The following is a 23,763-nucleotide window of genomic DNA, read 5'->3' on the forward strand; positions in this document are numbered from 1 at the left end:
CGGCAAGGGGCTTAATTGGGATCTGCGGCATCTGCCATGGCAGCAGCGGCGGCTCCTGTGCTTGTGAGGAGCTTTGAGAGTCCTGGAGAATTCCAAAAACCCAGATGGGGGATAAAAGAGGGGGAAAAGAGCTGCCTGGCTCCTCCCCCACCCTGTGGCTCCGTGGGTCCATCCCTACGTGACAGTGGGCACGCAGGGCCCCTCTCCCTGCTGCTGAGAAGAGCTGCCAGGCAAAGAGGGTTAAGGTTGAATCATTTATTAATTCTAACAGAGATTATCCAGCTCGGAGGGCCCAGCAGCTCCAGCAGTCAGTGCTGGAGGGTTATCTGGGATGGGAAAGGCAGGAATTGCTGTCGGGGAGGAGGAGGATGGAGCTGCAGCCCCAGGTTTTCCCATCACAGAGAGGGACAGGCTTGAGAGAAGGGGTAAAGCTCGGATTTGGGAGCAGCAGGCTCCAGGCTGGGCTTAGGCACCACCTGTATGGGCTAAAGGTTAAGACCAGACCTAAATCTTAGTCCAGGTGCTGAGCTCAGCCCCAACCCTTGGTCAGGTGCTGTGTGAGCTGGGGGAGCAGGGCGGAGCTGAGCTCCAGCCCTGGTCCCATCCCTGTCCTCATCCCTGCCCCTATCACCATCCTGATTCCTGTCCAAATCCTATTCCCATACCCATCCCTGTCCCCATCCCATCCCATCCCTGCCCCAACCCCTGTCCCAATCCCATTCCCATCCTCATCCCTGCCCTGTCCCATCTCCATCTTCATCCCCATCCCCATCTCAAACCTGCTCCCATCCCCATCCCTGCCACCATCTCTGTCTTGATTCCCGTTCCCACTTCAACCCCATCCTGATCCTTGTCCCCATCCCATCCCATCCTCGTCCCTATCCCTGACACCATCCTTGTCCCCATCCTGGGCACTATCTCATTCTCAAACCCTTCTCCATCACTGTCACTATCCTCATCTCAATCCTAGTCCCTATCCCATTCCCTTACTCATCCCTGACCCCATCCCTGTCTTGGTTCCTGTTGCCATTTCATCCCCATTCTGTCCCCATTCCCATCTCTATCCCTGACACCATCCATGTCCACATCCTGGTCCTGTGCCATCTCCATCCCCATCCTCATCCCTGTCCCTGTCCTCATCCCTATCCCCACCCTCATTCTCATCTCCATCCCTGTCACCATCTCTGTCCTGATCCCTGTCCCTATCTCACCCTTGTCCTATCCCCATCCCCATCCCTGCCCCATCCCTTACACCGTCCTGGTTCCTCTCCCATCTCATCCCCAGTCCCTTTCCTGTCCCACCCCCAGCCCCAGCCCCAGTCCCAGTCCCAGTCCCAGTCCCTGTCCCTGTCCCTACCCATCCTCATCCCATCCCATTCTCAGGGCACATGGCTGTCGGTGACAGCCCAGGACTCATCCGGACCCTGGGACAGCCAGACCCCCACCCCGACCTGTGCCCGCATCCACCTGCCTCATGATGGGGGTTTGACAGCGCCTTCATCCAATAGAAACTTCTTTTATCTCCAAAAATTCCTCTGCGCTCGGACGGGGAAAACTCCGACTGCTCCAGGCTGGGATCCTCCCTCCGCCGCCCACAGCTCGCACAAAGGCTCCTTCACCCGGGACGGACAGAGCCGCCTTTGTTCATCCCGCTCCGACCGCGGCCGGCACGGCAGAACCGGCACCGGCCCTCCGGCTGCGCCATCCGCTTCCCGGGAATCTCCAGGAATGAGGGAATCAGTGAACCGCGAGAGCTGGGTGGTGGGAGATGAGCGCTGGGGCATCGCTGCTTGTGCCGGATTTACTCCCTCCCACCAGTGCCAGTAGGATTTTAGTCATTATTTGGATTTAACCAAGCCAGGGTCGTTTAATATCCCCCTGGAATAACGGGTGGGGTTGAGGGGATCCAAGCGGTGCCGAGCCCCACAGCCCGGCTGTCCCTGCCGGAATCCTCGCTGTGCCAATAAATCCCTTTATTGTCTCTCCCGCCTCATGGATAATCCAGCCATGGCGGGGATGAGACCTGCCCCTTCCCGGCGTGGGACTCCCGGGAATCTCGGTGGGTGGCCGGGACAATCCCCACCCTCCAGCGCCCCACCCCCTGCTCTTCATTACAAAAGGGGGATAAATAATCCCTGCATAAGGAGGGGTTGGGGGAGCGAGTGCCTGGGATGCAGCAGGATGGCGATGCTCCCTAGGATGTCCCCGGGATGTCCCCCGGACCCACGAACGTTGCAGTGGGAACCTACCCGGCCACAAATCCCACAGCATCGACCCCAGGACTGGATTGAGAGGCAAACGCAGCCTCTGGAAGTCCCTCACAAATATCCCCTCAGACTTTTGGGTGAGCCGGGAAAACTGAGCCAGGAGAGATCTCTGTGTCCCTCATGGGAGCACCGGGATACTTGGCAAAGATAAGGCACCTGGGAGATGCGGTCCTGATGTCACCAGCAGCACCGATAGCAGCAGGAGAGAGGATTTCATGACTTTAATGACAGCACGAAGTTTTCCAGAAGCCTCCCTGTCCATATGAATACCTGCACTCCCGCATTTCCCTGCACTGGCAGCTGTGAGCTCATCCCCGGGCACCCGGAACCCGCTGGAAGTGGGATGGGGATCCTGGTGCCAACCCAGGCTCGACTCCTGGAGAGCTCAGGGAGCAAGTTATGACTGATGCCAGAAATCCCAGGATGCGTCCCATAGAACAGGTGTCCTGGGATGTGTTTGGCAGCACGACAGGGAGGAGGATGCAGAGGTGGAAGTGGCCGGAGGTGTTGCCACAGCTCCATAAAACCCCTTGGAACATTTTATTCCCACTCTCCCCACCCATGGCCAGGATCTGGGCAGCACGCAGCCAGCACGAGGCCGGCAGCTCTGGCAGGGACCAGACACTTTCAAGACATTTGGGACCATGCCAGGAAGGACTGGGTTTAATCCCATGCCAGCAGCTGCCCCGGCCCCGGATTAGCTCTGGCACCGTCCCCCTTCCCAGGCCACCCCGCCACAGTAACTGGAAACCCGTGGGGCGTTTTTCCAGTCTCATGATGTTGGCAAATGTCAGATCCTCGATGGATCACTGGCACTGGGGTGGGTGGCATGGGGTGACCCCAAAGGGATGGAGACACCTGGATTTAGGGAGCAGCGTGGGATGGAGCGTTGGGACCTGGTTGCTGCTCTGTCCATGCTCAGAGAGGGAAAATGAGAGGGATAACTGAGCCTGAGGGTTTGGAAAACAACATTCCCAATGGGCATTCCCAAAACAGCAGCCCCAGAGTTGTTGGGGTGATGTTTCACAGGAGTTCAGCCTTTTCCAAGCTCCCATCCCTAACTGGGACCCCTCATCACCCTGCCCCCTCATAACTGTCACCCTAAAAAACACAACCCCTGAAAAATGAGATCCCTAATAACAGTGACCCCAAAAAATAGTGACCCCTTAAAAATGTGGGCCCTAATAACTGTGACCCCTAAAAACCATGATCCCTAATAACCCCAAATGCTAATAATTGTAACCCCTAAAACTGTGACCCCTAATAACCCCAAACCCTATTAACCATGACCTCTAATAACTGTGTCCCCTACTGACCCCAAATCCTAATAACTGTGACCCCTAAAATGAGGTCACTAATAACTGTGACCCCTAAACACCCTGACCCCCAATAACCATGACACACCCAGTAACTGTGACCCCAAATCATCCCAATCCCCAATTCCTTCTCCACTGGCTCTGCTCATTTCCCTTCAGGGGAACCCCATTTCCACCAGCCCCTTCTCCACCCCCCACCCCACATTTTTCCCCTCAATATTTAATCCCCCTCTGTTCAACTTGAAGCATTTCCCAGCTCTTTCCAACACAGAGAAGGAACAAACCCCAGCTGGGGGGTCCAACGTGTGGTGAGCACAGGTGAGCAGCTGGGCACAGGCCCATTTTTGGCGTGACTTTACACCTCCCTGCCCTCAGATTAATTTGTCAGATACCAGAATTACGCCCAGATCGGGGCAGGAATAATGGGATTATCCAGAGCCTGCTGTGGGATAGGGAAGCTCATTACAGAGCATTAAAGAGAAGAAAATTGGGTTTTTCTAAGTTCTTAGAAAAACCTCAATTAACTTCCAGGTGCCTCTGAGGCTCATTTTAGGGTCATTTAGGGGTTTCTTTACAATTTGCTCTGCACCCTCACTCTCCTTATGGACGTAGAATGAACTTCCAGGATCCCGGAGCAGTGGGGGATGGTCTCCAGCCCTCGAAGGTGCTTCCAGGTTTGGGGAAACTGAGGCAGCCCCAACCCTGCACGTCACCACAGAGCACCCACTCCCTCCTGGAGCCCCCAAAACCCCCAGGAAAACCAGGATAAGCCCCCTTGGAGGGCGTTTCCCCATGAAAACACCACACGGGAGGGGAAATCCATCCCGGTGGTGAGACTGGGATGAGGCTTCCTCCATGGTGGATAACCCAAAGTGACCTTTTGGAGGAAAAAGGGAGGTTTTACCATTTTTTCCCAGCCTCCCTGAGTTTTGCAGCATGTCAGGGACTAACACTGCCACCTACCGAGCCAGGCCTCGTGGTATCAAACCTCGCATTTCTGTTTTCCCCACCCAAAAGTGCTTCCCACGTCTTTAGGAACACACCAGGCCTCTCAAACCAACCCATTTCTCTCTGGAGTGAATCCAGGTGCCCATCCCATGCCCATGCCCTCAAATGTCCCTCAGCGTGGTTTTGGGGGGGCGTTTTTTGGGCTCAGCTCTTTGTGGATACCAGGCTGGGATGGTGGGTGAGGAAACTGAGGCAGAGCCAGCGCTTGTCAGGCTCAGACGAGTCCCACCTGTGCCTCGTTTGGTCTTGGATATTTAAGGCCCTTTTCCATCAGTTTCCCCCCCCTCTTTTGAGTGTCAGCTCACTGGGTGCAGCTTCGTTCCTTTTGTGGGATGGGGGAGCCCAGCAGAGCTGGGGGGTGGCCAGAGGTCCTGGAGCCCTCAGGGGTCTCAGAGCCCTCAGAGGTCCTGGAGCCCTCAGGGGTCTCAGAGCCCTCAGAGGTCCTGGAGCCCTCAGGGTTCTTGGAGCCCCGGGAGCCCTGGAGCCCTCAGAGGTCTCGGAGCCCCCGGGGATCCCACAGCCCTCAGAGGTCCCGGGGGTCCTGCAGCCCACGCCGCCCCCCGAGGTGCTGGAGGGGCTCCTGAGGCAGCGCTTCGGGCCCCTGCCCTGCCCGGCCACCATCGCCCGCCTGCGGCGCGGCCCCGACGGGGCCTACGAGCCCACCGGGGACCTGGCGGAGGTGCTGGAGCGGCGGCAGGCGGCCAACGCCAAGGAGAGGGAGAGGGTGAGTGACCCCAAAACCTGCTGACCCCCGCCCCAAATCCCACCCGGGGGCTGTGTCACATCGTGGTGGCACCCAGGGCGGCTCTAGGTGGGGACGCCGGCAGTGCCAGCACAGGGGGGGTGTGGGGGACTTTGCATTTGGGGGGTGGGTTTCATCCTGGAGGGCCTCAGTTAAATTTTAGGAGTGCTTGGTTTAATCCTGTGTTGGTCGGTTTAATCTTGGGGGGCTCTGGTTAAATTTTAGGAGGGGTGAGTTTAATTGTGAGGAGCCAAATTTGACCCTGAAGGAGTGGCTCTAATCCTGGAAGGGCCCTGTTTTAATCGTGGGAGGGCCCACTTAAATTTCAGGAGAGCCTGTTTTAATCCTGGGGAGCTCTGGTTAAATTTTAGGGGGGCTGAGTTTAATTCCAAGGAGCTCAGTTTGATCCCGGGGAAGAGGGAGTTGGTTTAATGGAGTGAAGTCTGGTTTAATCCTGGAGAAACCCCAGGTTAACCCTGAGGGACACGGTTTAATTATGGGGTCCAGATTTAATCCTGGAGAGGTTGGTTTAATCCCAAGTACCCAAGTTTAATTCTAGGGTGCTCCAATTTAATCCTGGTAAACCCAGTTAGATCTAGGAGGAGCCAGTTTCATTCTAGAAGGGGCAGAGTTAAATTCTGAGGTCTCAGTTTAATTCTAGGAGAGTCATGCTTAGTCCTGGTGAGTCCAGTTTAACTCTAGGAGAGCCTAGATTAATCATGGAAGGGGCCAGTTTAATTTTGGGGTCCCAGCTTTAATCCTGGGATGGGGCCTAGTTTAATCTTGGGGAGCCCAGTTTTATTCTGGAAGGGTCACAGTTTAATTCTAGGTTGAATTCTGGTCAGCCCTGTTTAAACCTGTGAAGGCCCGAATTTAATCCTGGAGACCCCAGCCTGATTCTGTGAGGGACCTACTTTAACTCCCAGGGGTAGTTGAATCGGGGGGGTCAGTTTAATTCGGGGGTGGGGGGGACCCCCAATTTTGATTCTGGGGAGGTCTGGTTTATTCCTGGTGAGCCCAGCTGAATCCTGGGGGTGGGCCCAGTTTGACTTTAAGAGATCCCAGTTTGATCCTGAGGGGGTCCCCTCTCTGTGTCCCTTTGGGGGTCTCTAACCGCGGTCCCTTTGGGGCTCCCCTCGGTCTCTGCCCGGCTCCCCGGGGGTCCCCGTGTCCCGCAGATCCGGAATCTCAACACGGGGTTCTCCCGGCTCCGGGCGCTGGTGCCGCTGGTGCCGCGGGACCGCCGGCCCAGCAAGGCCGACACGCTGCGGGCGGCCGCCCAGTACATCCGCCTGCTGCGGGCGGTGCTGCGGGACGCGGGGGGCTGCCAGGTGGGTACCCCAAAGCCGGCCCCCCAGAATGAGGGATTTGGGGCGGCTGATGGAGGCTTCGTTGCTGGTTTTCACCTTGGAATTAATAATTCAATTTGGTTTTAATTATTAAGTTTTTGTGGGGCACCCCAGAACTGAGGCCTGGTCTCCAGCCCCCCCCCCCCTTTATAATATGGAATTTGGGGGGGGGCTGATAGGGGGAGTGCCGGGTTGGGGATGGGGTATATGGAGCGGGGACAGATTTCTTCTAATTTCTTCTAATTTTTCAGTTTGGAATTCAGTTTAAGATTAACAATAAATGTAATTATTTGGGGGCGACATCCCAGAACTGACCTCCAGCATCTGGGGACCCCAAAACCGACCCTCCACTTCCAAACTCCCCTATAATGTTGGGGTTTGGGGAGGCTCATGGGATTTTTTTCTTGATACTTTTCAGCTTGGAATTAATTTAATAATAAAAATTAAATGGAATTATTATTTGAGGAGGGGCCTTAAAACTGACCCCCACCTCTGGGGACCCAATCTTCCTGACACCCCCCTCCCCCCCATAATGTGGGCTTTGCGGGATTTTATTCTTGTTTTTCAGGTTGGAATTAATTTAAAAATTCAAAATAAATTGAATTGTTATTGAGGGTAAGCCCCAAAACTGACCTAGAACCCCCCTATAATGTGGGGGCTTGGGGGCCTGGTGGAGATTTTCCTGCTTGAGGTTTTTGAGGTTGGAATTAATTTAATAATTAAATTGAATTATTTGGGGGGGGGGGGGTGTGGATGTTATTATCGGGGGGCCACCCCCCAATTTTAATATATTTTTAAATTCCCCTTTTCCCAGGAACTCAAGACTGAGCAGGAGCTGGGGGACACTGGCGGGGTGTCCCTGGGGGGGCCTGGCAGTGCCCCCCCATGCCCGTGGGGACCCCCCCTCCTGCCCCCCCAGCCTGGGGTACTGCCAGAGGGGGGGGGGACGGTGAGTGGGGGGCACACGGAGGGGGCAGAGCACCTTGGGGGGGGCACCCTGGGAATTTGGGGGAGCACCTGGGTGGGGGTGGATCAGCTCGGGAGAGGCACCTGGTGGGGGGACAGAGCACCTTGGGGGACTCCCTGGGGGTTTGGGGTGTCACCTGGGTGGGGATAGAGCAGCCTGGGGGGGGCACCAAGGGGGGGACACCCATGGGCTTAGGGTTTGGGGGAGCATCTGGGTAATACTGACATAAACAAGGGGGGCTTCAAATCACCTTTTCCCCCCAAAATATTCCAAAGGTGAGAAAAGTCTTAATTTTTCTCTTTTCTTTAAGGTTTTTCCTGACATCCCTAAAAATCCGGGGGGGCCCGCGGGGGTCCCCCCCGAAGGCCAAGTTCAAGGCTTCAGCCCCCATTTTCGGGGTCACGCTCCTGTCCTGGAGTCCTGCACCCCATAAAACCCGCACCCCAGAATTGGGGGGCAGGGGGTCTGTCACCCCTAAAACGCGGGGGTTGGGGGGGCAGAGCTGTAATTAATTGCTTTATGAAATTGTAATTAGTAATTAGCTGCTCCTCCCCCCCCCAGGTAAGGGCTTATTAATGGTTATTAATATAAACCAAATCAACTGCATGATAAGAAGGGATTGTCGGAGCGTCAGCGCTGGGTTTGGGGGTCCCCCCTTGTTTATTTGCAGGGATTGAGTTCCCGGGGGGGTGCGGGGGGGAGGGCGGGGCGGGGGGAGGTGCGGGGACACGCGTGGTGTGTCGGGGGGGGGCGGCCCTTTGTCAGGATGCTCTGAGGAGGAGGAGGAGGAGGAAGGTGGGTGATGGCAGCAGCCCCCGGCCGCAGCATCCCTCGGGGGAGGGGGGATTTGGGGAGGGTGGGGGGAGGCTGGGTGACCCCCCCTTTTCCGCACCCCACCCCCAGCTGCCTGCATGCAGGTGTGGGGGGCTGCATCCCACCCGTCCCCCCTTTCCCAGGCCTTCATCCCTCGGTGGTACCCGACCCCACCCCTCCCCCCATCCCCACCCCTGAGGGGGGGAGATGCTGCGGCCCCCCCCGGATCCATCCCGGTTTTCATCCCGATTTTCCCTCTCCCCCCCCCGCCCTGCGGCTGCCGCAGCGGCGCTGGGCGCGGCGAGGGCGGAGGCGGGGGGGGATGCTGGGAGGGGGAAGCGTTGGGGGGTCCTAGTCCAGCCCCCCGAGACCCCCCCGCCTTCTCCCGGGGCTGCTCGGGCCCTGCTGCCTGGGGTCACCGGGGCCCCCCTGGATTTATCCCGGCCATGGCCCCCCTTCCCGCTGAGCCAGGTGCGCTCCGAGCACCAAAATTTGTGGGGAGTCCCCTTCTGCCCTGAGCGATGGGGGGACTGGGGGGTCGCCCCCCGGGATTTGGGGGACCAGCCCCACCCTGTGTTTTGGGGTGCCCTGGGTTGGGGGGCCCTTGGCAGCAGCATCCCCGAGGCGCTCGGTGACGGTGACCAGGAGGGGATGGGAGGGTCCTTTTGGGGTCCGCGGGCAGGGAGGGAGGCTGGGAGCCCCCCCAGGTGCGGCGGCAGCACGGCGCCGACCCCCGATGGTGGGTGACCCCAATTCGGGACTGGGCTCGGGGAGGAGAGCCCATGGGTGTGCTGAGCTGTGCCCGTTCCCAGCCGCGGCTCCCGTGGGTGACCCGAGCTGTGCCCCACGGCAGCTCCCATCCGTGCACCGAGTGGCCCCCGTTCTCAGCAGCCTCTCCCATTGGTGCGCGGAGCTGTGCCCGTTCTCAGCCGCTGCTCCCATCGGTGTGCCCAGCTGTCCGTCCGCAGCTCCCACCGATGCGCTGAGCTGTGCCCGTTCTTGGCTGCCACTCCCATCAGTGTGCCGAGCTGCCCGTTCTCAGCTCCCATCAGTGTGCTGAGCTGTGCCTATTCTTGGCCCCTGCTCCCACCTATGCACTGAGTTGTGCCTGTTCTCAGCTCCTGCTCCTGTCGGTGCGCTGAGCTGTGCCCGTGCTTGGTGGCTGCTTCCATCGGTGCGCTGAGCTGCGTCTGTTCTCGGCTGCGGCACCCGTTTGTGTGCTGAGTTGTGCCGTTCTCAGCCGACGGTCCCATCGGTGCGCTGCGCTGTGCCCGTTCTCAGCTGTGGCGTCCTCACAGGGGTGTAACCCAGCCTGGGCAGTGCCACCAGCCGGGGACTCCCCCCATGCCGAGTGTCCCCAGCCTGTCCCCTCGTCCCCGCAAGGCGCCGGGCAGGGCGGGGGCCCCGCGGGCCTTATCAGCCGGGCACAGCCGCGCGGTGTTTTCGGTGCTTTCTCCCAATCTGTATTCCGGGGGTGACGCCGCGTGTCCCCGCGTCCCGCAGGATGAGCACGGCCGCCAGCCCCGAGCCCCTGCCCGAGCCCCCCGCCCCCGGGCCCCGCTGCCCCCCCAGGAGGACCCCGAGTTCCTGCGGGCGCGGAGCGGGACCGGGGACCTGCGCCAGGACTTCAACCTCATGGAGCAGAAGAAGCGGGTGACAATGATCCTGCAGAGCCCGGTGAGCCCCCGGCCCCACGCTGGCCCCCCAGTCCCCAACCCCCTCCCGCCTGTCTCCAGCCCTGTCCCACCTGTCCCCAAACCCTGTCCTTCGTGTCCCCAACCTCTTCCTTTGCGTCCCCAATCCCGTCCCTCCTGTCCCCAACCCCAGCCCTCTTGTCCCTGGCGCCATCCTTTGTTGTCTCCGCCCCATCCCTCGTGTCCCCAAGCTAATAGTTGTCACCACATGGTGGTGCATCTCCCCACCTGGCAATGTCACTGCCACGGTGAGCTGTGCCAGCAAACCAGTGGGGTCACTGACACCACCAAGACGGTAATGCCACCAATCTGGTGGTGCCACTATTGCCACTCTGTCACCAAGCTGGAAATGTTACTACCGCCAAGCTGGTGATGCTGTCACCACCACCATCACTGTGCCACCAAGCCAGTGGTGATACTGCCACCAGGCTGGTGATGCTGGCACCACCACTGAGCCACCAAACTGCCAGTACCACTGGTACCAAGCCAGCAGTGCCACCACCGCCATGTCACCGAGCTGGCAGTGCCACTATTGCCATGCCACCAAGGCGATGCTGTCCCTGACACCAAACTGCCAGTGCCACCATCACCGTACCACCAAGCCAGCAGTGCCACTTCCACTGAGCCAGTGATGCTGCCCCCGCCCCAATGTCCCCAACGGTCCCATCCACCCCGTTGTCACCTTGTCCCCGGTGCCGCAGTCCTTCCGGGAGGAGCTGGAGAGCCTGATCCAAGAGCAGATGAAGAAGGGGAACAACTCATCCCACGTGTGGGCACTGCGGCAGATCGCTGACTTCATGGCCACCACGTCCCCCGCCGCTCTGCCCACCTCCCCCATGGGTACGCGGGGCTGGGGACGGGGCGGTTTGGGGACACTCACAAGGGGTTTAATTGGCGGGGGGGGTGGGAAAAGTCTCAAAACATTGGGGGCCACCAAACCTTTGGGGTCACAAAAACCACTGCGACCTTCAGGGGCATCAAACGCCTTGGGACCACCAAACCTTTGGGACCTTGAAGACCCCAAAAACCTTTGGGGTTATCAAGCCTTTGAGACCTTTGGGGCCCACCAAACTGTGGGGCCCCTAAACTTTTGAGATCCTGGGGACTCGTAAACCTTTGAAATCATCAACCCCTTGGGATCTTGGGGTGCCACCAAACCATTTGAAGACCACCAAATCTTGGGGACCACCAAGCCTTTGAGGCCTTGGGGACCTCCCAAAACTTTTGGGGCCTTGAGGACCTTGAGGTCCAGCAAACCCTTGAATCCACCAAACCTTGACAGCCACCAAACCCATTCCCTCAGCCCTCTGCTTCCCTGTCCCTGGTGAACCCCCCGTGGTTAGGGGGGGTCCCACTGCTGATGGGGGGTCCCCGATCCCCAGGGCTGGCGTCGGTCACCCCCATCAATGACCTGCATGGGACGGAGGGGCCGGCACTGGCCAAGGGCGAGCGGCTGATGCGCTGCAAGGTGGGCAGCATCCACCGGCTGCTGGACCTGTACGGCTGGGCGCAGCTGGGACATGCTGCCGTCACTGTGAGCACCCCAACACCAGGATGGGGGGCTGGGGTTGTCTTGGGGGGATTTGGGGTTGTTTTGGGGGAATTTGGGGGTTAATGGGGCTTTTGGTACCTGCTGGACCTGTATAGGCTGGGCACAACTGGGACATGCTGCTGCCACTGTGAGCACCCCAAAACCCCACAGGAGATCTGGGGGTTTGGGGGAGTTGGAGGAGGTTTGGGGTTGGTTGAGGTGGATGTTGGGGGAATTTCAGTTATTTTGGTGGGATTTGGTGGTTTTGGGGGGCTTGGAGTTTGCTGGACCTTTTCAACTGGGCAGTTAGAGCACACCACCAACACCATCAGCACCCCAAAACCTGTATGGGGGGACAGGAGGGTTGGGGGTGTTTTGGGTTTGGGGAGGAGTTTGTTAAGGAGAATGTGTTGTGTATTGAGGTGTGGGATTTTGGGTGGATTTTGGATTGAGGGTGGCTGTTTTGTGGTTTTTTGGGGGCGAGTTGGGTGTCTGGGGGGGTTTTGGATGGTTGAGGTTTGGGGAGTTTTAGGATTTGGCGTTCTTTAGCGGGGTCTGGGGGGGTTTGGTGAATCTTACAAGGTTGGGAGCTGTTGGGTTCCTAGAGGGATGTTGGTGATTTTAGGGGCTCTTGAGGGGTTTTGGATATTTGAGGTGGGTTGGGATTTTGAGGGTTTGTGGGTTGTTATTTTGGGTCAAAGTCTGTGGGGGTTGGAGGTTTTGGGGTTGTTGGGTTCCTTCGGGGTATTGGTGGGGAGGGGAGTTTCAGAGATTTTTTTAACGGTTTGGGGGCGATCAGAGAGGTGTCGGGGTTCAGAGGTGGTGTTTATTTGGGGAGATTTTTGGGGTGTTTCTCACCGCACTCTGTCCCCCATGGCAGCTGCGGGTCAGCAAGGAGCAGGAGCACTTCTTGGTGGCCCCACAGGGGCTGGCATGCAGCGAGGTGACAGCGGCCAGCCTGGTGAGCCTCCCCTTCCCTCCACGGGGCTGCCTGGGGGGGAGCAGCCCCCCCTGAGCCCGCTGTGCCCCCCAAGGTGAAGGTGAACGTGCTGGGGGCCGTGGTGGAGCAGGGCAGCACCGGCTTCGCGCCCGACGCCCGCAGCTTCAGCCTGCACGCCGCCATCTACGCCGCGCGCCCCGACATCCGCTGCATCGTGCGCCTGCACACCCCCGCTGCTGCTGCTGTACGGGCTGCAGACGGGGGAACGGGGCTTGGGGGCCTTTGGGGAAGCTGGGTTCAGGGGGGATTTGGGAGGTTGGAAGGGTGTTTTGGAGGGGTAGGGGGATTGGGGATTTGGGGAGGTTGGGTTTTTTGGGGGGACAAGGGGATCTTGGAGATTTGGAGGGGCTGTGAAGGACTTGGGTGCCTTGGGAGTTTGAAAGGGTTTGGGGGATTTGGAGGCATTGGGAGCTTTTGGGGGCACATGAAGGGTTGGGGTGATTGGGTGATGGAGGTTTTCTGGGGGTTGGGGTTCTTTGTGGGCAGTTCATTTTTGGAAGGATTTTGGAGTTTGGGAGGTGGGGAGTTTGGGGAAATTTAGGAAGTTGGTTATGGAGGGATTTGGTGGGGTTGGAGATTTTTGGGGAGGTTTTTTTGGGGGGTTATGGGATTTTTGGAGAGGAGTTTTGGAAGGGTTGGGGGTTTTTTGTGGGGGTGGGCTTTTTATGGGGTGTTGGTGTTTCTTGGGGGTATTTGGGGTTCCTTGGCCCTCCTGCCCTGTTCCCCCCCGTGCCCAGGTGTCGGCCATGCGCTGCGGGCTCCTGCCCATCTCCCGCGCTGCTCTTCTCCTGGGGGACGTCGCCTACTTCGACTTCCGCGGGGAGGTGGAGGATGAAGCTGATCGTGTGGAGCTCCAGAAGTGCCTTGGGCCCACCTGCAAGGTGAGGGGACACCCCGGGGGACGCGGGGGTCACCCCCCCATCCCCTGCCCGCCCCGCTGACGTCCTGCGCGGGTGCTGCAGATCCTGGTGCTGCGGAACCACGGGGTGCTGGCGCTGGGGGACACAGCTGAGGAGGCTTTTTACAGCATCTTCCACCTGCAGGCCGCCTGCGAGGTCCAGGTGAGCGCGGACCGTGGGGTGAGCTGCGTGTGGGCCCAGCAGCCTGTGCCAGGAGCATGCCCTGAGCTGTGCCAGCTCTCAGCCCCTCACTTCCATCACCGCTGAGCTGTGCCAGGTCTCACCCCTGTTACTCCCCCGGGTGCCAGCGCTGGGCACAAGGGTGGCTGTGGGGCTCGTCCCCAGTGTCCCCAGCTCAGCGGTGCCCGGTGCCCACGCAGGTGTCAGCGCTGGCGAGCGCGGGTGGCGCGGAGAACCTGATCGTGCTGGAGCGGGCCCAGCAGCGCGTGCCCCACGGCCTGGGCGCCGTGCGCCGCGCCGGCACCACCTTCGGGCCCCTGCACAAGAGCCGCCTGGGCGAGCATGAGTTCGAGGCCCTCATGAGGATGTTGGACAACCTGGTGAGCGCCAAAACCCATCCAACCCCCCTCAAACTGCGCTCCAACCCCTCGGTTTATCCCCGTGTTCCTGACTCCCCGCTCTGCGCTTTTCCAGGGATACCGCACGGGCTACACGTACCGCTACCCCTTCGTGCAGGAGAAGAGCAAGCCCAAGAGCGATGTGCTGATCCCCGCCACCGTGACAGCCTTCGTGTTCGAGGAGGAGCCCGCCGGGACCCCCGCCCTGCGCCAGCATGCCCAGAAGCAGCAGAAGGAGAAGACAAGGTGGCTCAACACCCCCAACACCTATACCAGGGTCAACCTGGCTGAGGAGCCGCAGGGCAGCGCCGGTGGCCAGAGGACAAAGACCACGGTGAGGGGCAGATGGGCAGACAGGGGCTTGGGGATCAACAGCCAGAGAGGTGGAGGGTGTCCTGGTTATTGATCCCGCTAAAATCTGGGGTGTAGGAAGTCCTAGGGATCCGCCTTCATCCCGTAATAATGATTGTTTTGAAATCCCACCTCCCCATTCCAGTGGGGCCGAGTGCCATCGGCTTTATTGGGGTCTTCCCTCTGTGCAAGATGCATTTATTTGGGTCTCCTCTCATTTACTGGGGTCTCCTCTCATTTATTGGGGTCTCCCTCTATGCAAGATACATTTATGGGGGTCTCCGTTTTATTATCAGGGTCTCCCCTCTATGTAAGATGCATCTATTGCAGTCTCCCCTCTACGCAAGATGCATTGTTTGGGGTCTCCCCACATTTATCAGGGTCTCCCCGCTACATAAAGTGCCTTTATTGAGGTCTTCCCTTCTACACAAGACATGTTTATAAGGGTCTCCCCTCTATTACTGGGGTGTCTCCCTCGTGCAAGATGCATTTACTGGGGTCTCCCCTCCATGTAAGACCAGTTTATTGAGGTCTCCCCTCTACACAAGATGCTTTTATTGGGGTCCTCCTCTATTATTGGGGTCCTCCCTCTATGTATGATGCATTTACTTGGGTCTTCCTTCTATGCAAGGAGTGTTTATTGCGGTCTCCATTGGGGTCTCCTTTCTCCATTGGGGTCTCCCTTCACCATTGGGGTCTCCCTGCATTTATGGTGTTTCCCCTCTACTACTGGGGTCTCCTGCTCCCCAAAACACCTTTCCCGGGTTTCCTTCCCCGGCCCCACAGTGGCTGAGAGCAGACGAGGTGGAGAAGGGCAGCAGTGGGACCCCCATTCGCATCGAGAACCCCAACCAGTTTGTGCCGCTCTACACGGACCCGCAGGAGGTGCTGGAGATGCGCAACAAGGTGGGGGCTGGGGGACAGGGGGGCCTCGGGGTGCTGGGGGAGGGTTATCCCTGTCCTTGGAGGGGGATTTATCCCTGTCCTCACCCACAGATCCGGGAGCAAAACCGTCAGGACGTGAAGTCAGCCGGGCCCCAGTCACAGCTGCTGGCCAGTGTCATCGCCGAGACCAGCCGCAGCCCCGTATGGCACCTGTGTGACCCCGTGTCCCCAGCCCTGTGACAGACACCCCGTGTCCCCAGCTTGGTATTCCCAGCCCATGTCACGCCAGTCACAGCTGCTGGCCAGCGTCATCACTGAGACCAGCCGGAGCCCGTTATGGCACCCGTGTCACCCCATGTCGCCAGCCCATGACACCCCATGTCCCCCATCACAGCTGCTGACCAGTGTCATTGCTGAGACCAGACACAGTCCTGTCACCCCGTGTCCCCCCCATCTTCCCACTGTATCCCCAGGCCACCATCACCCCATGTCAGCTCTCGTCCCAAGCCCCACACCACCCCCCATGCCCAGCCCCAAGTCCCCCTTCCCAGAGCACCCAGCCTTTCCCTGGCTCCCCAGCATTCCACAGGTCCAGGGGCAGTGGCACCACTCCGAGGGCAGAGGGGACACTGCTCAGGGTGGGGGGGCTGACACAGCTCCAGAGGGTGTGGCACCTCTCCGGGGGGGGTGACACCACTCTGGGGGTCTGTTTCAGTCCACTGAGAGCCACTTGGGGGATGCAGAGGCCAAGGAGGGCCAGGAAGAGGCTCCCCCCGAGCCAGAGCCCCCCAACCCCTTCAGCCAGCTCACGGACCAGGAGCTGGAGGAATACAAGCAGGAGGTGGAGAGGAAGAAGCGCCTACAGGGTAGGAGAGACAGCCCAAAATCCCCAAACAGCCCTGGGTGGCACTGAGGGGACCTGGGGCCAGCATGTCTCTCTGTGGCAGGTGAGAAGGACGCGGCAGCAGAGGAGAGTGGGGCTCCGCCACCAGAGCCACCCCCTCCAGAGCCCCCAGCGCCTGCAGAGCCTACGGAGGGTGAGTGGGGTGACGAGCACCCCAAAACGAGGGGTGGGGTCCCAGTGAGCAGCAGGAGTGGGGGGACAAGGGCAGCTGTGGCCAAACCGCGTTGAGACGCAGCTCGCTGTCACCTTGTGTCCCCCTGCCTGTCCCTGGGGGCTCTCTGCTCCAGAGGGGCCAAGCTCCAATGGGGATTCATGGCAGGAGGATGTGAGTGTCTGTCGGTGGCTTTGTGGGGTGCAGGGGACACCCCTGTCCCCCATCCCAGTCCTCACGCTCCGGCGGGTGCGATGGGCCCGTTGTTCCGATCCACAGCGGGTGCCGGGGCGCGGCTCGGGGCTGCTGGCTCTGCCATGGTGTCTCGTGGTGTCTGTGTGTCTGTCTGTCTGTCTCCACAACGTCTCCTTTCTCTTTCCTCCCCGTGTGCCTGTCACCCAAGGAGTTATCCCTGAATCCCTGGCGCCGTAGTAAGTACGGAGAGGCCACCCCGGACGAGGGACACGGGCTCGGGGGGATCTTCGGTCTCCGTGGCCCACTCCAGCCCCACTCAGGGGAAATCCCTTAGGAAATCCCTTGGGGAATCCCTCCTTGTTGTTGCTTCCTGCTTTTCCTGCTGCCTCTTCCCGGCTCTCCATCCCACATCGCTTGTTCCCGCAGGGAGGGGGGAGGCTCGGGGAAGTGGTGCCTGTGGCAGGACAGGATCAAATCCAAGCATTCTCTACCTGTGGAGGCCAAATCCTGCTCCTGCCCAGGTCCCACTGGAGATCTGAGGGGATAAAATCCCCACAACACCAGTGCTGCTGCCCCAATTCCCTGTTCCCTCTCGCCTTCCCAAGGTGATAAGAAGGCCGATGGCAGCCAAGCCCCCCCTGATTCCACTGCCAAGAAGGAGCCACCAGCGGTGGTGAACGGGAAGGATGAAGAGCAAAGCACTGAGGAAAACCTTGGAAAAGGAGGGACAGACCGGACAACCCCCAATGCTGATCAGGATGCCCCCAAGGAGAAGGAGACAGTGACCAGCAACCCTGTGTCCCCCGACGGTTCACCCTCCAAATCACCCTCCAAAAAGAAGAAGAAATTCCGGACCCCATCTTTCCTGAAAAAAGGCAAAAAGAAGGAAAAGATTGAATCTTGAGTCTCCCAAGGCCTCGCGCGTGGCCATCCCGGGGATCCCCGGGATCTCTGAGACCGGGAGCGCCGGGGCGGGGGGCAGCTCCTGCCTCGTGCGTCTGGCCGAGGCGCGGCCCAAAACCCCCGGATTCTGGCTGTTTTCCGGGTCCTCCTGGCACAAGGCACCTCGTCCCCCTTGTCACCCGCCTCTGGAGGTGGCCACCGAGCTTAGAGAGACTGTGGTCCCCGTTTGGGGAAATTCCCGCTGCATCTCCCTCCCCACTTTCCCTCCTGGGCTCCGGCCCCTTCCCACCATGGGCCGAGGGTTGAATTTTCTCCACCAGAGCCCAGATCTGCTTGATTTGAGGAAGAAAAGGGTGTTTTGTGGTTATTTTCTTCACCTTCTGTTTCAAGCTCTGCTGGAATGGCGCTGGCTTCATCCCCAGGGAAAACTGTCCATCGCTTCGCCAGGAGAATGGGATAGAGCTGAAGGCAGGGGATTGCTTTTCCTGAAGGAGAAGCTGAGATTTTTCCTTCCCAGATTGTGATCTTCCTCTCGCTGGGCTAAAGAATCACTTCATCCCCTTCTCCTGGTACCCCCACCCTGTGTCTTCCCCAGCCAAGGAAGAGCAGCAGGATTTCCCACCACTGGAAAAGCCCCCACCTCACTGCACGACCCGCACCTGGGAAAATAGGGGAAAAAAACTCCGGAAATTGTCTGTGTTATTTAAAACTGAGCAAAACTCACTCACTAAGTGCTACTTCGGGATGAACACACGCTGCCAATTCCCGCTGGCCTCCGCTCACAGTGACCCTGTCCACGCCGGATCCCTGCTTTTCCCAGCTCTGGATTCCCAGCACAAGTTCAATCCTTCCTGGCGTTCCCTTCCCTCCCAGCATTACAACCTCCTGGCCAATCCCTTCCCAGGAAGAGCCGCAGCCATGCCGATGTTCCCCACGGCCATTCCAGCGCTGGGATTTGGGGACAAACCAACGGGATCAGCCCCTCACCCTCCCAGTTTCCTGGGGTGCTTGCCCTGAGCCTTCCTGCATCCATGGAGTCCTGTCCAGGAGGTCTGGAATGCCCCAGAACACCCCCCATTTGTGCTTTTCTCACCCCAGCAGGATTTTCCCATGTGCCATCACTGTGGTTTCAAACCTTTTTGCTGCTGTGAGACAGCTCATGGGGGTTGGATCCCTCTGGAAGAGCAGGAAGCCCACAGAATGGGGGGTGCAGGCAGAGACTGGGGCACAGAAAATAGCAGAGAGACCCCCCAGACAGGGATCTTGCCAGAGCCCCATGGCCAACTTGAGCCTGGATTCTGGGGAGAGCCTTTGTCCCCCTGCCCAGTGTCCCCCCACAGGTCCCCATCCCACTCCTGCAGGATAGGGGGGACCGAGGGGACACACTGAGCCCCTAAGCCCCCTCTGCATCCCCAGCCCTGTCACCAGGGGGGCTGTTCCTCACTGCCACTGATTTTAAGGCTCTTTGAGGCCATTTTTGTCCCTGGGCCTGTTCCCCCTTCGTGACCCAGGGCAGCAGAGACAGCTGTGTCACCTCCCCGGGGTAGCACCATCACACCTGGGGGGAATTCCTGAATGACAGCACTGCCACACCCCCCAGCCCAACCCGGGGGCTCCCCCGGGGGTTTTGTCACCCCTTTGTCCCTGGGAGTCTGTCCCCAGGGCCTTTGTCACCCCTTTTTCCAAGGGACACTGGCTTAGCGGTGGGATTGATTTTTCCCTCCCATGAAATTCTGGGGAGTTTCAGGTAGGAAGGGACGAAGGCTCCAGTGCCACCATCATCACCATGATGAGGGTCCTGGCTGCGCAGCTGGAAGGAGACAGGGCCAAGATCCCATCCCAGGACCACCCTTCGGGAAATTCCCCCACCCTCCCTCCCCTCGATCCAGCAAGGCTCAGGGTGCGGGTCTCTCCAGGGGCAGGCAGGGAGGGGCAAATCCCTGCTGCGGGGCCTCCGCATCTGCACCTCCCCTGGAAAACAGAGGCTGATCGCATGTTGGCAACGGGGAAGGGCAAGTCCAGCTGGACTCAGCATCCGTCCTCCCACCTGGGGCTGCCCAGGAGGGCCCCGGTGGCGGTGGGGGTGTTGAACCCCGCGGAATGCCACCGGGATGTGGCATGGCTCCGCGTGTGACAATCGCGGCCGGGAGCGCGTGGAACGCCGGTGTAAATAAACCCCGTGTTTGGCACCCGGCAGCGCTCGGAGACTGAGGGGCGAGGGGGTGGGATGGGATGGAGGTGGTTGTGGGGATGGGATGGGATGGGAATGGAACGGGTCGGGGACGGAGTGGGGGCTGGGATTGGAGGTGGAGAGGGGGGTGGAGCTGGGGATGGGATGGGATGGGATGGGATGGGATGGGATGGGATGGGATGGGATGGGATGGGATGCGTCGGGGATGGGATGCGTCGGGGATGGGATGCGTCGGGGATGGGATGCGTCGGGGATGGGTCGGGGATGGAGCTGAGGCTGGCACGGGGGTAGAGGTGGAAATGGGAAGGGGCTGTGGGGCTGAGGGTGAGGATGGGATGGTGTCACGGTTTAGGAATGGCACTCCCCAGTTCAGTGCCCTCACTGAGACGGCCCGGAGCCGCTGGCACTGGAGGTGCCGCACAGGGGGAAGGTTCCAGCAGCTCCTCAGAGAAGCCCCTCCTGAGCCCCCCCACTACCAAACCCAGGCACAGCCGCAGACACGTTCGGACTCCAGGCCGGGCCGGCACCGGCCTGCGCCCGCCTGCTCGAACCCGGGGCTCCGAACCGAGGGTGCGGCGGGGAAAGGCCGGGCCGGGCCGGGCAGGACGCAGCGAGCGAGCAGCGGCCAGCGCAGGGTGACGGCCCCGCCTTCCTCCCCTCCCCTTCCTGCCGTCCCCTTCCTGCCGTCCCCTCGCTCTCCGGGCTGGGCGGGCTCGCGGGCCGGGGCTGATGCGGTGCTGATCGGCTCGGCCCCCGCAGGCTCGGCCCCGCTCCGGGCCGTCGGCGCCGGGGGAGCCCCAGGGCGGGGCTGAGGGGGGCCATGGGCCGCAGCCGCTCCCGGTCACCGCCGCGGCGGGGTGAGGGGGCACCGGGGGCACCGGGGGGGCAAAGAAGCCCCGGGGGAGGTCGGGGGGGACCCGGGGGACGGGGCACGGGGGGAGCCGCGTGGAAGGGCCGGGCCCGGGGCTCCCCCAAACCCGCGGGCGGGGACTGAGGCCCTCATGGCGGGGGGCGGCGGGGAGGCCCCGGTTCCTCGCTCTGGGGAGAGCAGAGACCCCCTCCCTCCTCATCCTTATCCTCCTCTTCTTCCTCCTCATCCTTCTTCTTTTCCTTCTCTCCTTCTCTCCCTCCTCTTCCTCCTTCTTTTCTTTTTTCTCTTCTTCCTCATCTCCTTTACCTTCTCTTCTCCCTCTCCCCATCCTCATCTTCTCCTCCTCTCCTCCTCTCCTCCTTCACCTCTCCTTCTCCTCCTCTCCTCCTTCTCCGGCTCTTCCCACCCCTCTCCACCTTCCTCAGGTTTTTGGGGACCATCACCCTATAGCTGGATCTCCCCCTTCCTGGCTGAGCCCCCTCCGGGTGATTTCTCCCCGGATGATTCCCCCCGCTCCAGGTGGAGCTTTTTCCTGCTGCTCTTTCCACTCCTGGGGATGCCCATAGGGGTCCCTCAGCCCAGAACTGTCCTGGGGGGTCAGGGGGGGCTGGGAGGGGCTGTCCCGGGGTGTCTGCTTGGGACCTGGGATGTTCTGCGGGGATTTCCTTTGGGAAGCGGGCACGGAAGCAGGAGCTGACCCTTCCCCGGGCAGAGCGCCGGCGCTCGCGCTCCACGTCCCGGGACAGGGACAGGCGGCGGCGGGAGCGATCGCGGTCCCGGGACAGGGACAGGAGGAGGAGCCGGTCCCGCTCCCCACACCGGAGACGATCCAGGTGAGGGCAGGGACCACCCAGGTGAGGGCGGGGACTTTCCGGTGAGAGTAGGGAGGATCCAGGAGAGAGCAGGGACACCAGCATGGGGTGGGCACAGCTAGGTGAGGGCAGTGTGAGTGACCCGAGGACGATGGGAGCTCCAGGTGGGATTTCCAGGTGGGAATTGCAGCCCCACCTCGTGTGCCCCAGCAGGTCCCCACGCCGGCATCGCTCCAGCTCCTCGTCACCAGCGCGACCCAAGGAGCGCCGGGATGAGGAGAAGAAGGAGCTCAAGGACTCCAAGAAGGAGCGGCAGATCACAGGTGAGGGGGGATTTTTCTCTTGGAACACTCCCAGATGCCCTGTGGGGCCGGGACCAGCCCAGGGACACCCAGATTTTTGGGAATCCCAGCCCGAATTTCTTCCCGCAGAGGAGGATTTGCAGGGCAAGACAGAGGAGGAGATTGAGATGATGAAGATGATGGGGTTTGCCTCCTTCGATACCACCAAGGTGAGCGCAGGCCCGGGGCCACTCCTGGGGGCTCCGCTGTGGCACCTGCCCTGTTTGGGGATAATCCATGGGGTTTTGGGACGTTTCTCCTCAGGGGAAGAAGGTGGACGGCGCCGCCAATGCCTACGCCATCAACGTGTCCCAGAAGAGGAAGTACAGGTGTGTCCCCCCTCCTTTGGGATAGAAAGAGGATTTTGTTTTGTGAGGTAACTGTGGCCTCTGTCTCACGGTGATCCGGCTTCCAGGTCTTGGGAAAACGGGAATTTTGTGAGGTTGAGACACAAAAGTAGAGGTGACAGTTCTCCAGATCCCCCTGGGAATGGGGGAATCAGGATGAGGAGTGAGGAGCATGTTAGGAACAGGTGGGATGTGCCCAGTGAGGCCTGAACAGGATGGGAGCAGCAGGAAGCGACGCTGTTCCCCTGGTTTATTCCCAAAAAACACTCAACTTTGTCAATTCTGTTCCCCTTCTGATGGGAGCCTGGGGGTAGGGCCAGGCAGTGCTGGTGGGATCCTCACACAGCCCAGCCTCCGGAGCAGCTCCTCGCTGGGAGCCTTCCTGCCCATTTCTCGGTCAAATCCATGTGGAACTGGGGTCCCTGTGGCCACTGAGTCCCGTTCCCAGCCTCCCCCAGGTATTTTTGTCCCGATTTCCCTGGATCCAGGGCTGACTCTGGCTCCATCCTCATCCAGGCAATACATGAACAGAAAAGGAGGATTCAACAGGCCCCTGGATTTCATCGCCTGACACTGGGACATGACTCCCACCACGGAAGGATTTTGCTTCCCTGCACTCTCCTGGCTGGCTCCGATGCTGGATTCCAGTGGAATTTGGGTTGTTCCCAACAAATCCCACAGTCAGAGCCACCACGAGTTTCCGTTTCCCGGGTTTTTGTTATTATTTTTTTACAAAAAAGGTCGGTTTCTGGCTGGGATTTTGCTGTGTTTTCCCTGCTTTTGGTTTGTTTCCCTGTTAATAAAACCCCAGATCTATTTTTTTCCTTTATTTTTTATCATTCAGAGATAAAGCAGGGCCTCGATTCCCCCTCACACAAATCCTTGGGAATTGATACCATCTTGGTTTGACCCCTGACCGGGGTGGGGGTGTCCCAGCTCTGGGGGGGTGTCTGTTCCTGTCCCAGGGGCCCCTGTCCCTGTTGGGTCCCCATTCCTGGGGGATCTGTCCCCCTTCCCGGGGGCTCTGTCCCCATCCCGGGGGGTCTCTCCCCATCCCGGGGGGGGTCTGTCCCCATCCCGGGGTCCCTGTCCGGGGGGGTCTGTCCCCATCCCAGGGTTCCTGTCCGGGGGGTCTCTCCCCATCCCGGGGGGTCTCTCCCCATGCCGGGGGGGTCTCTCCCCATCTCGGGGTTCCTGTCCGGGGGGTCTGTCCCCATCCCGGGGGGTCTGTCCCCATCCCAGGGTTCCTGTCCGGGGGGTCTCTCCCCATCCCGGGGGGTCTCTCCCCATGCCGGGGGGGTCTCTCCCCATCCCGGGGTCCCTGTCCGGGGGGTCTGTCCCCATCCCGGGGGGTCTCTCCCCATCCCGGGGTCCCTGTCCGGGGGGTCTGTCCCCATCCCGGGGGGTCTCTCCCCATCCCGGGGTCCCTGTCCGGGGGGTCTGTCCCCATCCCGGGGGGTCTCTCCCCGTCCGGGGGGTCCCCGCCGGCCTCACGTTGCCCCACGTAGCCGAGGCTCCGCCCCCTTCCCCGTCCGGCCTCGCCATTGGCTCGGCGGCAGGAAGTGAGTCAGGGCAGCGCGTGCGGCCAGCGGGGCGGGGCCGGCTGTGTGGGCGGGGCGCCGCGGGGGTTCGGACCAATGGCAGGAGG

The 23,763-nt window shown here is 60.3% G+C and overlaps 3 protein-coding genes across 4 annotated transcripts; all 3 read left to right on the forward strand.

Annotated features, from left to right (window-relative positions):
- The first annotated feature begins 737 nt into the window (after positions 1–737).
- FIGLA (folliculogenesis specific bHLH transcription factor) lies at positions 738–6,769 on the forward strand. Its single transcript, XM_039564164.1, has 2 exons — positions 738–5,315; positions 6,512–6,769. Exons 1-2 carry the CDS (start codon positions 4,425–4,427, stop codon positions 6,767–6,769), a joined length of 1,149 nt encoding a protein of 382 aa, XP_039420098.1. The 5' UTR covers positions 738–4,424.
- A 3,022-nt stretch (positions 6,770–9,791) lies between these two features.
- On the forward strand, positions 9,792–19,742 carry ADD2 (adducin 2). The gene is made up of 14 exons (XM_039564180.1): positions 9,792–10,139; positions 10,858–10,996; positions 11,539–11,690; positions 12,568–12,648; positions 12,722–12,871; positions 13,425–13,568; positions 13,650–13,748; positions 13,967–14,146; positions 14,241–14,498; positions 15,302–15,421; positions 15,512–15,601; positions 16,116–16,266; positions 16,348–16,437; positions 17,256–19,742. The coding sequence occupies exons 1-14, from the start codon at positions 9,807–9,809 to the stop codon at positions 17,552–17,554; spliced, it is 2,286 nt and encodes a 761-aa protein (XP_039420114.1). The 5' UTR covers positions 9,792–9,806; the 3' UTR covers positions 17,555–19,742.
- A 735-nt stretch (positions 19,743–20,477) lies between these two features.
- SNRNP27 (small nuclear ribonucleoprotein U4/U6.U5 subunit 27) lies at positions 20,478–22,944 on the forward strand. 2 transcript variants are annotated; one of them, XM_039564221.1, is made up of 6 exons: positions 20,478–20,601; positions 21,328–21,448; positions 21,638–21,750; positions 21,859–21,938; positions 22,033–22,097; positions 22,632–22,944. In XM_039564221.1, exons 1-6 carry the CDS (start codon positions 20,565–20,567, stop codon positions 22,684–22,686), a joined length of 471 nt encoding a protein of 156 aa, XP_039420155.1. In that variant the 5' UTR covers positions 20,478–20,564; the 3' UTR covers positions 22,687–22,944. The 2 variants fall into 2 exon arrangements, with proteins under 2 accessions (XP_039420155.1, XP_039420156.1); XM_039564222.1 differs by having other exon boundaries at positions 21,641–21,750.
- Positions 22,945–23,763: the final 819 nt, after the last annotated feature.

This window comes from Corvus cornix, chromosome 22 (assembly GCF_000738735.6).
Source record: "Corvus cornix cornix isolate S_Up_H32 chromosome 22, ASM73873v5, whole genome shotgun sequence".
In the NCBI taxonomy this organism is placed as follows: domain Eukaryota; kingdom Metazoa; phylum Chordata; class Aves; order Passeriformes; family Corvidae; genus Corvus; species Corvus cornix.